The 17,966-nt window shown below is 33.0% G+C and overlaps 2 protein-coding genes across 2 annotated transcripts; one reads left to right on the top strand and one right to left on the bottom strand.

Moving 5' to 3' along the window:
* Positions 1 to 1,158: 1,158 nt before the first annotated feature.
* Positions 1,159 to 6,135, bottom strand: LOC108206105 (uncharacterized). The gene is made up of 5 exons (XM_017376296.2): positions 5,732 to 6,135; positions 4,609 to 4,715; positions 2,587 to 3,073; positions 1,605 to 1,723; positions 1,159 to 1,483 (listed from the first exon to the last, which is right to left on the bottom strand). Exons 1-5 carry the CDS (start codon positions 5,972 to 5,974, stop codon positions 1,285 to 1,287), a joined length of 1,155 nt encoding a protein of 384 aa, XP_017231785.1. The 5' UTR covers positions 5,975 to 6,135; the 3' UTR covers positions 1,159 to 1,284.
* A 3,848-nt stretch (positions 6,136 to 9,983) lies between these two features.
* On the top strand, positions 9,984 to 17,718 carry LOC108209017 (histone deacetylase 9). Its single transcript, XM_017379698.2, has 14 exons — positions 9,984 to 10,142; positions 12,608 to 12,720; positions 12,831 to 12,948; positions 13,390 to 13,464; positions 13,557 to 13,776; positions 14,356 to 14,419; positions 15,052 to 15,144; positions 15,235 to 15,343; positions 15,517 to 15,566; positions 15,647 to 15,737; positions 16,586 to 16,656; positions 16,922 to 17,020; positions 17,311 to 17,377; positions 17,496 to 17,718. Exons 1-14 carry the CDS (start codon positions 10,106 to 10,108, stop codon positions 17,579 to 17,581), a joined length of 1,293 nt encoding a protein of 430 aa, XP_017235187.1. The 5' UTR covers positions 9,984 to 10,105; the 3' UTR covers positions 17,582 to 17,718.
* Positions 17,719 to 17,966: the final 248 nt, after the last annotated feature.

The raw sequence follows: 17,966 nt of genomic DNA, 5'->3' as shown, positions 1-17,966 counted from the left end.
AAAAGAAAGATCATTTCATCTTTTCACGATACTTTCTTACGATCAAAATTTTAAGCTTACTCATATTTAATTATTATTGTCTCATAATTTCTTATTTTTTCATAAAACTGTTTTATAGTTTCTCCTTTCATTCTCCTTCATTTTATCCGAGTGAACGTTATCGAAGTGAACGGAGCACAAGTACTTAACGCACACATCATGCAGCTGATCCGAGTGAATTTATTCTTTCCAATATACTCCCTCTGTATGAATATATTAGTCTCTTGACCTTTTTGCACGCACTTTTGAGTGCTTTGACCGCACATCTAAAATTGTTATTTTTAAAATTTCCTTTTTGTGAATAAAAATATTAGTAATATACTTTTATTCACAAAAGAAAAAATTTAAAAATAATAATTTTATGAGTCATAACTCTTAAAAATGCATGCAAAAAAATCTAGCGACTATTAAATCCAAAGTCCGAACAAAAGAGTATTATTCTTCTAACACAGATATATATTTATCTCATAGAAAGTTAATAAAAGTAATATGTCCTAGACCCAATAAAATATGAATCTGTATCCATTATTTTTCAACATGATATATATCTATCTCATACAATGTTTATGAAAGTACTATGTCGTAGACCCGATAAAATATGAATTTGGTTCGTTTTGGATTGTTAATATGGATATGGTAGGTTTATGAACAACACTACATTTCTTATCGGATCTTGTACATCAGGTCATTCTACACTGTCTACACTATGTTTTCGATCATCTGGAAAAATAGTGAAGCTCCTCTGCATTTTGAAAGAAGTGCAAGTGTGTAACTGTACTGTTACTTCTGACACTTCTAACTTCATCATTTTCTTCCCATGGCAGATGCATCGTGTTGAAGAGCTGGAGCGTACCATTGCTGGTCGCATACCGACAGTTTCATTTGCACTTGCAATCCCTTGAAACGATTTCGATGTCACGACAATATGAACTTGTAACAGCTCCCGCCCTTGTGGCATACAGGTAGATTTTACAAACGAAAAGAGTTCAAGCACAGTAGCAGGCGTTAAGATAGTAATCCTTTAGATATTTAAAGGATCTCGACTACTGTAATTCTGATGACTATGAGAACACAATCATACATTGATGAATCAAGTACATATAAAATACGGTGAGGAGATGAAAGTTACTAGCAACAAATAAGGTTAGTAATTAACAAGTTATGAAGGTTCAATTCTTCGTTGAGTGTAAGATTGCGCAGTACAACAGCTAAAACAATATCCCACTCGAGTGGAGCAGATCAATACTAGGCAACACCTACAATATACGCATTCCATGAATCTTGCTGCTGAAAACTTGTTACCTCTTCATATTTTACGTCTTGACTATCACCGAATCCTTCAATTCTTCTAATGTTTTCACTGTCTGGCATCTGGCGAATCCAGAAGTGGACAGACTTGAAACCGGCTTCTTCTAAACAGTCTCTAATTTCAGGTAATGACCAGCTGAAACATGACAGATAAGATTTTAATGGTTTCAAAAAGCTAATTATATTGTTCTTCGCTAATAAGTACTAACAGTCTTCGAAACAAAATATCAGCAATTGCAGTGACATAAAATACTCACAGTCTCCATTCATATGAGAATGCATGGCGAATTTTTCTCTGTGGCTTTTGTAGATTGTAGTGAAGGCTGATTCTTGTTTTTCGCTGAAGGATATCAAATCCTGTTTGCTCCCAGACATACTGAGTAACATTATAATGGTGAAGGAAAGTGTTCCATCAGTACAAAAGTGAAATTCAGAACATATAGCATGAAGTACTTTTTGCAAGAAAAACTGTTAAATCGTTAGAATCATATACTTTGTGGTGTGTGCATATATCACAATGAGACATTTCTTCCTCACACCTCCATTCACGATCAACAATCATAAATACATCAAAATGTTAATAGAAGTTATATAATCAAATCCAAAATGGAAACTTGGGGCCAGCCTTTAATTCCTTTTCATTCATACTACAGGTGAATTTTAAAGCTCAGATATCATTTACAAAGAAAAGTTGTTTCTAGGCAGTGTAGTCTAAAGATTGATCAAGCTCCACGTCAAGTTGGATCAAATACACCCAAAAAAATCTACAAGAAAATGATATAGTAGCATGCTCTATTATCTCTGTTAGAACTTAAAGCGAGATAAGAAGAAAATCAATGATATTTACTCATGGACATGTAGCATATGCATGACGTATTCCGATCATTCTTTATTCAATGTTTACTATAAATTTGATCAATCTTATTCATATGTCGTTAAGATGGAGAACAGAAACAAAAATTCTCTTTCTTCATCGATCAAATCACCTTTTCAAGATATAAGACAAAACCAAGTCATTCAAGTAAAGAGCACTATTCATTAATAAGAAAAAGAAAAATGTGAATGGGGATGCAGTTTGATGATAAAACAGATCCTGGGTGAAAAGGGTGGAAAAGGATACAATTTTATAAAGTGCACCGAAGGTTGACAGTTGTTATAAATAAGTTTTGATAAGTGTAAAAAAAGCATTAAGGGGGGGAAATGACAGCTTTTGTATCAGGTTAATAGGCAAACATGTACCGTAAAATTGGGGAATCTCCTCTGCAGCTTAAGCTCACATTCTGAAGATGTTCCACCATATAAATCCATCACAAATATACCGCCTCTTTTAGACAATGAACTAAGGGCATATTTGAAATATGAAATCAGCTCTTGACGACTATGGAGACAGCAACAACTGTAATTAAAGGCACACACTATATCTCTAGGGGGCAAGGGGGAACTAGTCATCTTATCATTAGTACACGCACAAGCTCCAGCTAGTGTGGTAGAAAGTGTATCAATATCTGAACCATCTTCTCTATCCGTTGTAATATTGTCTTTGGGCTCAAATTTCACTAACTTAGCCTCAAGAGGGTTCAAGACATTACCATGAAAAAGAGAGATTCTGGAGTACAAATCAGACCCAAATTTGTTAAGATTGTTCTCCATGCACCAATTAAGAGCCTCAACATCAAAATCTAGGCCAACAGCAGTCCGTCTTGTGTCGCTACAGAGCCACTCTGTACTGCCAAATGAAATTATATAATGAACTTCATGAAATTTATACCGGATCAACATATTAAGTGAGAACCAAATTCTTATACCAAGAGTACTTCTTACACTGCCAACTAAAATTATATAATATATTTCATGAAATTTATACCGGATCAACATATAAAGTGAGAAGAATCTTATTCTTATATCAAGAGTATACCTTCTTATCAAAACTCCTATAAAAAGTAGTAAGAATACTCTATCTTACAACTAGAGACTTAGCTATCCATAATTCCATATCAACATGCCAGTTCACGTTAGTGCAAACTTTAAGCTATTATACTTCAGTAATGTAGACTATAATAAGAGTTCATGACTGTACTTTCATACTGTTACGTATTCACTTACAACCAAACAGATATATATGCCCTATAGGTCAGCTTTAAAACAGGTAATGGTTTTGCAGTATTCGAATACTATTCCTATAGTAGCAAAAACTATTTGTTGACTGTATAGTGTATACAAAAAAGGGATTCATCTTAATATCCAGAGTTAAGACTCATCTTCGATAATGGAACTGAATAACACCTTACTAGAGCTTAAAGGGGTCAGGATGAAAGATTCAGGCCTTTAAGCTTTTTTTTAAACTTTTATCGACAGATGAAGCTGAAACAGGGAAGAATGCCAGTATGAAGAAGGTAAAGTATTTGCCATAATGTATTAGACACATCAGGACAAGTAATGATTTATATTACTTAATGACAACATATTATAATGAAAATACATAAACATTCACTATCACTCAATATTAAGTGCTTAGCAATTTGTATTAGATTTTATCAAGCAACGCCTATACTGAACCTTTGCTTATGCAGTTATGTGAGACATTGTGCCTGTTTGGCAACAACTTATTTTAAATAAGCCCTTATTTCTATATAAAAAAAAATGCATCTTTTTATAATTTTTTTGGATATAAATGTTAAAGAGGTGTTTTATATTCTTTATTTGACAAAAAAAAATAAGGGCTTTTTTCAGAAAAAAGTAGAGTTATATGTACTTTTCTCCAGAAATAAGCCCTTATTTCTGAAAAATAAGGTTAGCCAACATCTAGAAAACTACTTTAACTAGCGATCTGACTCTTTCAGGGCCAGAGACCACTTTTAAAATAAATCTACAGGTTTTCTTCTGTTTCGAGTATTTTAATATACAAGTCATGGTAAGCACCAAGTTGACACTATGATTAATGTCTCTAAATTAAAATTATTAGGAAAAAAGAAGTCATGGTAACTGAATAAAGTGTATCCAACTCATTTTGAGTGTATGAAATCAGCTAAACAGCGACAAAGGATAAACTAGCCAGGATGATCTTTTAAAAACGAATCAGAAGAAAAAGAAAGCATCACAACGACTCTGTCAAACGTCCTCAAGTATAATAGGTAGGTGTTTCGAAATATCATTTAATACATATTGTGGTATACATAAGAACCTTTTTTTTTTTATGTTGGAGAGGATATGCATATGAACACGAATTGCATAAGAAAATGAACAGGGCAAGAGAAGTAGTACCTGAGGAGTGCAGTGCCACAGAAATCTTCTTGAAGATGAAGGGGTACTCTTCCACCAACATACATTAGAAAGAACTTCCGGAGATAACTTATATCCCCTTTTGGTGACTGCAAATAGTAAATTATTATAAAATACTCGAAAAAACTTTGCCCATTTCTGAATGTACCAACTTAATTAAAGGGTTTTTATATCAAAGTTGTCACTGTTTTCATCAAAATATCTCATCTAGCTACCCGATCTCCATAAAGACTCATTTAAAGCACTCAAATCACTATATCTTACTCTGTTTAGTTTTGGAAAAGAATTATAAAAAATTGGGGGTCTTTTTCCTAATAGATTAGATTTAGACATGGCAATTCGGGGTTTTTGGCTTGATCATTGAAAATCAAATAAAAGAACAAATTAAGTTGAAGATGTCAAGAGACGATTAAAAAAACAAATTATCTATGTGCGTATATGTATTCTAGCGTGCCTCTACATGTATAATTGTGATTTATATATATTATATAAGCCACGTGTAGTACACTTCATCTTGTGACTAGGATTCCCTTAAGTTTTCTATCAATAAACTTTCTTGACTTAACATAGGGATATTTATAGTGGGTTGAGTGTTTAAAACGAGTCCTCGTGAAGATCGTGTAGCTAGGCGAAATAATTTAACAGGTTCGATGGCCACTAAAAGATAAAAACCCCTAAATGAAACCAGCCTTAACTTCACCCAAAAAGAAACTTTGGACATGTCTGAGTACCAACTAAATGGTCCACTAAAGTTCATTTTCATTAAATTTCAATAAACCTCATTAAAACATGTAATTTACACATCTACGAACCAGAAACTCGGAAACCTGAAATTGACATCCCTAATAAATAGTTCAGTCACCAAGTGAAATTATTTGTATAACAAAATCCTGCAGAAAAGAACCAAAAAACGAATACAAAAACTGGATAACAGTCCTTCACAAAGAAGGGTAAGTATCTCGCAACCATAATTTACAAAAAACAACATGGTCCTGATATTCCTAATAGTGTTTACAAAAATACACTTTTACAAGCAAACATACATTCAACAGAACATATATGTAAGGAATTAGGAATTAGAACAAAAATGCAAAAGGGTTAGTACCTGAACAGATTGTTGATAAAGTGAGAACTTAGAAGGGAGAGCAGCAACAACGTTTGACGGGGTTTGGGCAGTTTCATCAGTAGTAGTGTTAGTGTCTTCATCTTCTGATTCAGAATCTTGGACATCATTGTTAAGAGGGGCAACAGGCTGAGAGTTGTGTTGTTGATCGTAATCATCATTGTAATAGTAATTCTTGTCACGGGGGCGTTGCTGGTTCTTCTGCTTCTTGCCGTGCTTTCCCATGTTGCCCTGCCGCCACTCCAACCCTATTACACACTCACTTCCGCAACTTGTCCAAATGAAGCAGCTTTGCTATTCAACTCTATTTTAGTAATAAAATAGATCCCTCCGTCTGCGGACGGCAATATCAGACACACAACCCCAACCCGAACACACACACCCCCAAACTCCATTTACCGAGACAAAACTGAAAATGACCCCGAAAATCATCCGTTTGACACAAAATGGATTCGAAATGACTCGAAATTAGAATTTCGTTTCTAATAATTTAAATTTTCAGTTTTATTCAATTTTAAATCTTGACCCGAAATCAATTCGATGGCTGACACGAACACGACCCGTTATCCGAAACTACCACCCCTAGACTCCGTCCTGATCCAAATCTAAAAAATGAAGTATAACAAGGAGTCTCAAGGACCGGTTGATATTTAATTTAAAATAGAGAAGAGCATATAGAGTTGGTGATTTTTATATTATAAAATTTGATTATATTTAATGTTGTGGAATGTAAAAAATCGAATGGAATATTTTAAAAGAAAATGAAAATAAATGATTAGGACGGGAGTAGATCATATAATATATGAATATTAATAGATTGTAATTAATTTTAATTTTATGCAGATCTAGATAAGATGTCGCATAATTAGATATATATTCTTCAAGGATGCCACTAGATTTATTAACATAATTTGATATCTCTGCTGAATATATCAAGATTCTGATACATTTATCAAAAATCGAGTTGAATACACAGATAAATAAGAAACTATTTTCGAATCCTTGTTGCTACATATTTCGCGTTGATAATTTGGTTAAATAGGTTCATAGTTACGAATATTATTAATCCAAGAATGTTTTTATATTTTAAAAAAATATAATCAATTAAATTATAACACATGACGTTCGAATTTCAATTCTAAACTCACACCTTAACTTTTGTGTTAATGAAAAGTAGACACTCACTATTGCATTTGCACAGAGTTTATTATTTATCATCTACTAGTTATAAAAATTTTGATTTTTATATTATTTATTTTGACTCATGTATCTTTGCTTTTATCTTAAAACTAATGATACGGACTTAATATGTATGATAATGTGTAGTAGTTCGAATTATTTATTTAAGTTACTGTGTATCTATAATAAGTGGCTGATTCGCAAATCAAACTGTATAAATCGTTTGTGATTGGAATTGATATGATCAATCGCAATCTCAAAATTGATTGTGATTATAGATCTTATAAAATATGATATAGTTCGACTAAGGTAACTGATCTCATTCGAGAATCGCGTACACGAGAAACCTTCAATTGTTATACAACGTTGATTTGAAAATCAAGGCTAATTATACATGTTTTTCTCATCTCCTATTTTCATTTAATAAAAATTTCTTTAAGATTTAAACACAAATTTAATACATTAACATTAATTTTGTAGAAAAATCAAAATAACTTATGATGTAATAACAAATCCCTAAATATTTCTTTTGTTTAAATATTTTTTACAGAATTTAGATATAATAATATTTTAATAAATTTTAAACACTTTCAACTAGTATCTTCTTATTTTTAAAAAATATCTTAATCATGCTCGAACACCACAAAAATTTTTATTTTATTTAAATTTTTATTGACTATTCCAAGAAATATAATATATTTGTTAATATCACAATTAAACACTTTTGAATTTCTTGAATCCAAAATGTTAGAATAAATACCCTACTTATATTGTGAATTTGTTTCCAACTATTTAAGTTGACCAATATCTTTAGTTCTTTTTTCTTAAAAATAACTAAATAGTGATTGCTCTTGCGGGTAACGGCCCTGGAAGTTACACTTTTCAACAAAATGGTCCCGAAAGATACGATTAAAAAAAAAAAACTCAGTGTCACTCCAAAACGCCGCTTAAAACAACGTTTTGGCCAAAACGCCGATGCATCTTGCGTATAGTGTGTTTTCTAAATTTAAAAGCCAAAAACGTTGCTAGAAGTACCATTTTATGCTGAAAACGTGTTTCCATGCAGTGTTCCATGTTTGTGGGAAATAAATAATTATTTATAAATAAAATACAAAAACACCAATTCATTTGGCGTTTACTGTTAAATACATATTAGTTTAATACTCGAACGTCGTACACATCGGCGTTTCATCTAATAACGGGGCTTAAGACAGCGTTTTCACCTGTAAAACGCGAGTTTAAATTACGTTTACTGCTTTTCCATAATTCTGAGCAAGCACAGCACACTACATACTATTAAGCGCTAAATTTACAATAAGATATTAAACATGTAAACGCAAGTTCGGTCTGCGTTTACTATAGAAAATATTAAACGATTTGGAGTTGAGGGCCATTAATTTGTACAGGGTCAATGGGGGCATTTCGAAATATAAAAGAGCTAGCCGGGCCTTTCTGCTCTTGCTATTTCATGTAATCGAAGCCAGAGCAGAGCCGTGCCTGAGATTTTATGTGCCCTGTACAAAATTTTAGAATAGTGCCCTATCATTAAAATAAAATAATAAAATAAATAAAATACAAAAATTAACTAAATATCTTTTTTTATAATATACTTTAAATACATCGAAAATCAAGAGATAAATTACAAGTACATAATTAATAAGATGTAGTAATCATTATAAACAAAAAAATAATGACATAAACCTAATTTATATGTAAACCTATTTAAAATTTATATAAATATATAATATAATTATTGTAATTTTATAAGTTAATATTTTTCATTTAATATGTAAACATGTAGTTATAAAATAAAATAAATTAATCACCTAAGAATTGAATTACTAAAAAAATGATAAAATGTAGAAATTGTCTACAAAACCCTAGTGTTCACGGTTGTATTATATTTTAATGAAATAAGTAAGACTAGTAGTCTATATTAAATTATTATGATTAATTTTAATCTTTAAGATCAATATAACGTGTTTTAAGTTTACTTATAATTATAATTGATAATTAGTTAGCATGTATTATTTTTAAAACTTTATTCTATCTGCAATTTTCTTTTTTGAAATGAAATTATAATTAGGGCCGTAAATGAGTTGATACGCTCGATAACCGCTCGGTGTTCGGTTCGGAAAAAATTTGGTTCGAGCTCGGTTTGATTCATAAACGAGTCGATCTTGAGCATAATATTAAGATTCGTTTTATAAACGAGCTGAACTTGAGCACAGTAGAGTTCGACTCGATAGTTCGCGAACAAGTTCGAACTTGGCTCGTGAATTTGGCTTGTGAGCGTAGTTCATGAACTAGCTCGTGAACCTGGCTCGTGGATGTGGGAGTTTTATTAATGGATGGTTTATTATGAATTTATGATTCCTTAAAGCATAAATTAAAATATTGTTAGAATTTTAATTTATTTTTTTAATTAATTTAAATAACAAACAAATTCATAAATAAATTTATGAGCATAAACTAGCTCATTAGCAAAGTTTATTAAACAAGCTTGTGAACAAAATTAATGAGCGGTTGATGAGCAAAAATTCGTGAGACATGTTCTTGAGCGTAAGTTAATGAGCGGTTCGTGAGTAAAAACTCGTGAGACAGCCCGTGAGACATGTTCGTGAGCGGTTCGCGAGCCGTTCGTGAACAGGATTATTCTTTAATGAGTCGATCCTCAAACAATATTTTTGGCTCGATCCAAACTCGAGCTCGAGTTCGAGTTCGTTAATTTTTTAACAAACGATACACGAGCACTCTATAGTTCGGCTCGGCTCGGCTCATTTACACCCCTAATTATAATTACTTTTTTTCCAACAGTATATATTATGTGTATAAAGCACCTCAAATTTTTGGGCCCCTCAAATTTTTAGACCCTGTTCCGTTGAACACTTGGAACACCCTCAGGCACGGCTCTGAGCAGGAGCATGATCTTGAAAACATTCTGAAACTAGCATTATTTATTAATCTTGAGAAATTCGGTGAATTCCATTCCACGGTAAAACTGTGAAAATGGCAGAAGACATTACGAAGCGGTAAAAACAAAAAACAAATATATATCCCCTGGCCCCTCTGCTGTCTCGCACAACTGAGAGCTCGTCTTGCAGGCAGGAGCAGTGGGGCGAAAAACTCGAATAAACCTCTCTCAGGCACTCCATTCTCTTCCAATTATCATCAATCATGCGCCCCAAGGACAGAATTTCTTACTTCTACGATGGTCTCTCTCTCTCTCTCCACCCCTCTCCCTCCCCCCCTCCCCCCCTCTCCCCCCCCCCTCTCTCTCTCTCCCTCTCTCTGTGTCTCGCTCTTTGTTGCTTTTTATATGTGTACACTTGTATGTTTTTTAGTTTTTTTTTTAAAAATCTTTGCAAGCTTATGGGGTGTGATAAAATTGGGGGGTTTGTTTTGATACAAGCTCTGGAATGCAATTGTGAGCTCTTGTTGTTTGTTTTAGTCTCTAACCCTTGTTTTGTTATTGTTAATACTCTTGTCTTGTTAGTTAGTATTTGTTAAGCCCTCAATTGGGCTGCTTAGGAATCACCTGGACAGCATGAGCTAAGGGTTTCTGCGGTTTTATGACGGTGAATGGTTAATTAATGAGAAAATATGGTTTGGAAAGAAGTGGTTAGAGAGGGTGTGTTTAAGCCACAATTTAGGCTAAGCCAAAGGGCCTGGAAACCCTGAACTTGAGGGCCGACATGGGTTTGTGTTGTAAATGGTTAATTTGGGTTTTGAAATAAAAATGCAGTTGAATTTGAAGAGAAATGCTTGATCTCCATAATTAGGGGTTAGCATAATTTACCAAAAACCGACCGAACCGAAGGTTCTGTTTTATTTCTGGTTTGGTTTCACAATGGTTCGGTTTTATCAAATCTCCATCTGATATAAACCGAACCGGACCGAAATATTATATATATTATATAAATATATAAATTTATAATATTAATGTTATGTATTAGAAAATATTTTAAATGCTATATAATTTGACTCTGCCATAGTAGGAAGGTCTAGTTCTACCAATATCGCCATAAATGATAAAATCACCTAGGCCATTTCTTGTGATCAAGTTCTTGCAATCTAAGAACTGTTATGATTTGATTAGTTTAATTTGTTCTTCTGATCCTAATCTCTGTAGGTTAGTAGAATATTTAAGAAATTATTTTTATTCAATTAGTTTAACAGACTGTTGTTCTATGGGCTATTTTTGTCTGCTTGCTGCTCGCTTCTGTTATGTTGTGCATTGTTACATTGAGCATGTCTCTTGTGTTTTTTCCTTCATCAGTGTCATCTTCCCAACTCCTTCCTTTTCTTATTTCTTTTACCAAAGTAGGGTTTGCAAATAATTGAACTCAAGATAGTGTTAAAGTTACCTTATATCACTTAAGTTAAAGAGGGATTGCGAAAGTCGGGAAATTGGAGCGTGATCCGTGGTGATCCGGGTCGAAGAGAAATCATGTTCCGGAACAAGGGAACTGGATCGTGGTTCCATAGGCTGACCCCTGACCATGCAACATGGTCTATACCACTCATTGATCATAAAACAATTCATGTTCTTTATATATACAAAGCGAAATTTGATGGAGTAGCAGTATAATTTCAAAAAAGCCACACTTGGAATTTGTATATTTTATTCTTATTCTATTTGGACTTGTAATACATACTTTGTAGTTATTTGGTATGAGATTTTATGCTACTAAATTATTAAATTTTGATTTGTATGCATTTTACATCTCCGTAGTTTTAGCTAAATGCACTTTGTACCCGATAGTTTTACACCAAGCATTTTGCATCCCCTAACTTTAAAACTCGTCACACTTTGGACCCTTTAGATGTTTTTCCGTCATGTTTGGACCGTTACCCTCAGTCCAATGAGGGTATTTTAGATATTTCATATTAAATAAAATATTTATTTACAACTTTGATCGACAATTTTACCACTGTCAACTTTGATGTTAACGGTCAAACATGACGGAAAGAGTTCAAAGTGTAGCGGCTAGAGAGTTAAGGAATGCAAAGTGTTTGTCGCGGAAATATTGGTGTAAAGTGCATTTACCCTAAAATAAAGGGGTGCAAATTGCATATAAGTCTTAAATATTAGTAATGGTTTTAAACTGAACCTGACCAAACCGAACCGTTTAAATTAGGTTGATTTGGTTCGAGTGCATATGGTTTGTGGTTTGGTTTATGGTTTGAAAAATCAAAAAACCGAAATTTATGGTTTGTTGGTTATTCAATATAAACCCGACCAAATCCCTCGATACACACCCCTATCCGTCTGTAATACTGTCTTACACTGGATTTTAAGTTATATTGCATAATTAGTTTTTCTCAATTCATTCAAGTGATATAATATAGTAAAAGTTGTGCATGCATATCTTGATGTATGACTCTATGGTACCTGATTACGAGAAGGCTGAATATCTCTAATTAAATATGTTAAAAACAATTAGTAATCAAAAGAGACTTTGATACTGCAATACTGCATTGACCTCAGTCTTTATCTTCTGAGGTAACTGTTAATCTATATTAACTAAAGCACGTGTCACTTCATTAATACTATAATGCTTAAGAAATGTTTATATCTGTTGGGACTGAGAGGATGCGTTTATGTATATATTATATGCTTGCTAGAATAGAAGCGAGTATTACATTTTGGCTAATGGTAAAATTGATAAATTGCAGGAGATGCAGGTAATGTCTACTTTGGGCCAAACCATCCAATGAAGCCACATAGATTATGCATGACTCATCATTTGGTTCTCTCTTATGATCTTCACAAAAAGATGGAAATATATGTTAGTGTGTGAAAAAACTGTAGTGCCTTTTCAGTTTCTTGCCGCCACTTCTTTCTCCTTTGTTATTATATTATTATGTTTGTTCTGATTCCAAATGCTGTGCAATGTAGAGACCTCACAAGGCATATCCTGTTGAGCTTGCTCAATTTCATTCAGCTGATTATGTGGAGTTTTTGCACCGCATAAACCCCGACACGCTAAATCTCTATCCAAATGAGTTGGCAAAATGTAAGAGTTGGTTTTGATAAAGTCATGCATTTCGAAATATGCCTTCTTGTTTATTATTTGCTTGAAATTTTATTATCTTCAAAAGTTTGTAATCCTCTGTCACAAGAACTAATAAAATGTTGGAAGTTGGTAGAGACAACAGTCTAAGGTTTTCAACTTTATGAAAGCTCTAACTAGTCTACTGCCAGATCTAATGAAATAATGATTCACTCTCATGAATAAACGTGGATAATCATGTACCTGAATGATATAGCTAATTTGAGTTGTGGTTAATTTTTATATCCGTACGCATCAATAAAGATATCACTCACTTCTGCATGCTAGAGCCCTTGAGTGGAGAATTTGACAATATTGCTTGCTAATGTTCAGAGAAAAGTTGAATTTTTAATAGTCGAGCTTGTGTAATTGGGTTGTAAATGTTTTATTTTTTGTTGCTTACAGATAATCTTGGAGAAGATTGCCCTGTTTTTGAGAACTTATTTGAGTTCTGTCAGATTTATGCTGGTGGAACAATAGGTAAGAACAAAGTGTTAGTTTGATAGTGTCTGATGATGTACTGTATGAACTTCTTTTGCCTATATTTCAAAACTATCTATCATATCTTGCAGATGCTGCTCGTAGATTGAACAATCAGCTCTGCGACATTGCTATAAATTGGGCTGGGGGATTACACCATGCCAAGAAGTGTGAAGCATCTGGATTTTGTTACATCAACGACTTGGTTTTGGGGATTTTGGAGCTTCTAAAGTATCATGCACGTGTCCTGTACATTGATATAGATGTGCATCACGGGGATGGTGTTGAAGAAGCGTTTTACTTCACCGATAGGTTTTAAAACTAACCTCATATTCTCTTTATTTCATACTGGAATATGTAATATGTTTGCAAAAAGCTTTGAACTTGCTCAAAAATAGAATGAGAATGTGATAATGATATCTCTACAACGGGAATTAAATTACAAATCTCATCTAAAGTAAAAGTTGCGTATGTATATTTTCTACTTTCCAAAAGGTTATATTCCGCGCGATGTATGAGTTGGATGGACCTGGTTCATGGACCATTGCATTCTTAATATGTTGTACTTTTTCGAGCTTATGAGAAGATACTATTACTGGTTCACTCTAAACATATATGACGCCTCTCGTTTCTGAAAATATACATTCTGCAATATAAATCAGTCAGGAAAGAATTTACGTGAACTGTCGTGTTGGTAAAATGATAGCCATAAAGATTGTTAATATCAAATTTTAGATCATCTTGTTTATCTGTAATGTGACTTAAGAACTTTATTTAATACTAGGGGATCAAGGATTTATAGTAGTAATTATAGTCCTTCTCAAATGACTTATGGTTTTAAAGGTTTATTTATTGTATTCCTTCTCAGAGACTTGCTGGTTTTGATGACAGGGTTATGACTGTTAGTTTTCACAAGTATGGGGATCTTTTCTTTCCTGGAACTGGTGAAGTGAAGGTACTTCTTCTCTCTAGTATTCTTGTTATTAATCCTTATTGTCAGAATTTATTTCTCATTTATGGGATTATAAATCTATATACATCTTTTTGGGCACTGGTTTATACTGTTGTATATACAAGTTTTGTGCACCTGGTTATGTGTAGGTTATATAAATGAAATTAGTTTGCCATGTACTGTTACATATGAAACTCAGTGTTTTATAGCACTTTGTATTCTGATGTTCAGTATGCACTTAAGAATGTAATGTTTATGCATTCAAGAATTGTAGTGTTTCTGTGCTTCCTTTCAAGGCAAAGTTCTCCCTGCTCCAGGGTGACAGTTGATAAATGTGGAGCATGTTTTGATTGTTTTAATAAGTATTGTACGTGCTCCTTAACCAAATATCTAAAAAAACATTAAATATTACAGTGAGTATCAGCAATCAAAATATGAAATAGGGCAGCTTTAATGTAAGTTCCACAAAGGTGGCTGTTACACCCTTTTTTTGTTTCTGCTGATGACACTAGTCAGATTTGTACCTAATCATGTCAGGTATATTTTAGTTAGATCTGTGCCCGGAAATTATGCTGAATATGTTTAAGTTGCCCAGTATTAACTGAATGCTTGTTTCTATTAATCTTGTTGTGAAGGAAATTGGAGAAAGAGAAGGGAAATTTTATGCTATTAATGTCCCTCTCAAGGACGGGATAGATGATGCCAGCTTCAATCGACTGTTCAAGACAGTATGTTAAGACCTCAATATCTTGTAAATTAGACCTCCTAAGTTTTAATAACCTTGAGGTTTTATTTGGAATACTATGTTTATTTCATAGATTATCTCGAAGGTTGTTGAAACATATCTACCAGGAGCTATAGTTCTACAATGCGGTGCTGATTCACTTGCCGGTGACCGCTTAGGCTGCTTTAACCTATCCATTGATGGTAAAAGTCTACTTTTAATCAAGCTTGTGTTTTTGAGGTCTTTCATTAGAAGTTTGCTGCTGCATGGCAACCTTTTGAGTATTCCTTCATTAGATCTCTGAGTTTACTTGTAATGAATTTGTAATTTAACTTGTTATTTGTTTTTCATTTGCCCTGTACTGATTATGTGACAGGGCATGCTGAATGCGTCAGGTTCGTGAAAAAGTTTAATTTGCCATTACTGGTAGGTTTTTATCTTTTTTGGTTTCTTATCTGTTCCTATAAGCATATTTTCAGAATCAGTAGAGAATTTACTTTGATCAGGTAACTGGAGGAGGGGGTTATACAAAAGAGAATGTTGCTCGATGTTGGGCTTTTGAAACAGCGGTTCTCTTAGACACCGAACTTCCGAATGGTTTGTACCATTTTTTGCTCATTTAGTATTTATCCTCGTCAATGCACAAGTATGCCGGATGATTAATTTATAAATTACAGCATATATAAAGTTAGTACTTTTGTACTTTTACTATGTAATGTTGTACAAAAAGTTGTTTTGCAGAACGTCTGGTTCTTACAGGTCTCATTTGATACTGATCCATATGTAATAATCTAATTCTGTCAAGAAAGTTTTTAAACTTTAGTAGTCTTTTTACTCGTTGCTAAAAGTTAGCTATAAAGTTAATAGATCTCTGAATCATATTAATATATATTATGAATAACCTTTTCCTGATACACGTCTAGGTGTTTGAGATGTATAGAGATCTTCCAAATACATGCTATATCTGTCAGTAAAGGGTAAATGAATCATACTATGTAGAAACTAAAATAGCAGCATAAAATCATTACTTAAAAGAAAATTTAGCGTGACTGATGGTGTTGCTCATCCTTACTGTTATTACTTTCACGAATCAGAAAATTCAAAGTCTTCATAGTATAATCAATACTAATGGATATAATTATATTATTATATACTTACCATGTTGTGTTCGATGTTCTAGATAGCTTGCACCAAATAAGAGAACTGCTAATTTGGAGAGGAAGATAGACTTAAATGTATGTCTTTTAGTAAAAAGTGGTATGCAGTTGGTAGGTTATAACAGCACATAAGTTGTTATGTTCTCAAGTCTTGGATTTCTTCTATTCTATTTGATAAACTTGTACATTTTTCTAGAACTGTTTATTACTAAAAGCTAAATGGTCATCCATAACAATGACATTTTGCATTTGTTTCATAAAAAATTGTTTCTCTTTCCCCTTTTGCAGAAATACCGCAGAATGAGTATAGTGAATATTTTGCTCCAGATTATTCACTGAAGATCCCAGGCGGGCACATAGTCTGTTCCTTCTCCTTTTTCTTTCCTTTATATCATACAAAATTTATTTTGGAATGAAATATGCATTGTTCAGATGAAAGGATCGACAGTTTTAACTCTTAGGCTTTTCTGAAGTAATACATTATTGTTTGAAAGTATACGTCCAAGAGTGAATCTCAGCAGGTTTACTTGGCAGTTTTTGATCAGTTCATCCACGTTCGCGTGAAGAATATATTACATAAACCCTTTCCCTTTGCTAATTAATTGTTCGATGCTTATTGAACAGGAGAACTTGAATAGCAAATCTTATCTGGGAACAATAAAGATGCAAGTTATGGAAAACCTCCGGTGCATCCAACATGCTCCAGGTGTACAGATGCAGGAGGTAGGTAGAATTAATACAGTTTCTTGATAAACATTTGCACATTGGCATGTCTTTTATGGTCTTTACTTTTGCATATTTTTTATATTAGCTTTCTAGTCTAGGAAGTTTTTATACTTCCACTGAAGCCACTAAATTAACCACTGCTGTTATTCAGTGGTTCAGACTGATTTGTGTGAAACACCAATAAAACAATACTCGACCAATGAAAGGATGTTTTAAGTTTTATAACAATAGATATTCACTGTATATATTATCAATCATAAAGTATATATCCATTCTTCATCTGGCAGGTTCCACCTGATTTTTACATTCCCGACTTTGATGAAGATGAGCAGAACCCAGATGAACGCATGGATCGTAAGTAGCTTGGCCCAACTTTACAACTTAAGCTTCTTTCATTTAATATAATCTGTTGAGATTATTCGGATTTGAATATTCTCTTTCTTTATTGCTTTTTTGTCAAATTGTTTTCCAGAACAAACCCAAGACAAACACATCCAGCGGGATGATGAATATTATGAAGGTGATAATGATAATGACCACAATATAGAGGGTGGCTAAACTCTGAAGCTAACTTTGTCTATAGATTTAGATGGTTTTTTTATAAATTTGTTGCAAACTACTTTTGCTTATGTTAATGTTTATGTAGACCGTATATAATTTTTGAAAGGAGGAAAATAGCAGAAGTTATGACCAAATACCAACATAATTGACATTTTTTTTAGATCTTAATTAACATAATTGGTAGATTAAAAAAATTGTGAATTTTGTTGATTCTATGTGGATATACATTTGTCTGTTTGGGAGAGTTCTAAAATCAAAATTCATTGGGCAGACACCAGTTTCCACGAGGACTTTTTTTTTTTAATATATAAATGTATTACTGGTAAGGGGATAAGTGTCTTTTAAGAAATAGAAATGAAAATAATAGAAGTTTTGTGAAAAT

Source organism: Daucus carota, chromosome 2 (genome assembly GCF_001625215.2).
Source record: "Daucus carota subsp. sativus chromosome 2, DH1 v3.0, whole genome shotgun sequence".
In the NCBI taxonomy this organism is placed as follows: domain Eukaryota; kingdom Viridiplantae; phylum Streptophyta; class Magnoliopsida; order Apiales; family Apiaceae; genus Daucus; species Daucus carota.
Note: the sequence above shows the minus strand (reverse complement) of the source record. Positions and strands in the feature narration are given on the sequence as shown.

What these genes read in the sequence shown, in the direction of transcription:
- LOC108209017 (XM_017379698.2), top strand. Translation starts at nt 10,106, where the DNA reads ATGCGCCCCAAGGACAGAATTTCTTACTTCTACGATG. An exon ending in TCAATCGACTGTTCAAGACA is followed by an intron (nt 15,145 to 15,234) that starts GTATGTTAAGAC and finishes TTTATTTCATAG; the next exon opens with ATTATCTCGAAGGTTGTTGA. An exon ending in AGTTTAATTTGCCATTACTG is followed by an intron (nt 15,567 to 15,646) that starts GTAGGTTTTTAT and finishes TACTTTGATCAG; the next exon opens with GTAACTGGAGGAGGGGGTTA.
- LOC108206105 (XM_017376296.2), bottom strand. Translation starts at nt 5,974, where the DNA reads ATGGGAAAGCACGGCAAGAAGCAGAAGAACCAGCAACGCCCCCGTGAC. An exon ending in TTTATCAACAATCTGTTCAG is followed by an intron (nt 4,716 to 5,731) that starts GTACTAACCCTT and finishes TACTATTTGCAG; the next exon opens with TCACCAAAAGGGGATATAAG. An exon ending in GGAGATTCCCCAATTTTACG is followed by an intron (nt 1,724 to 2,586) that starts GTACATGTTTGC and finishes AATGTTACTCAG; the next exon opens with TATGTCTGGGAGCAAACAGG.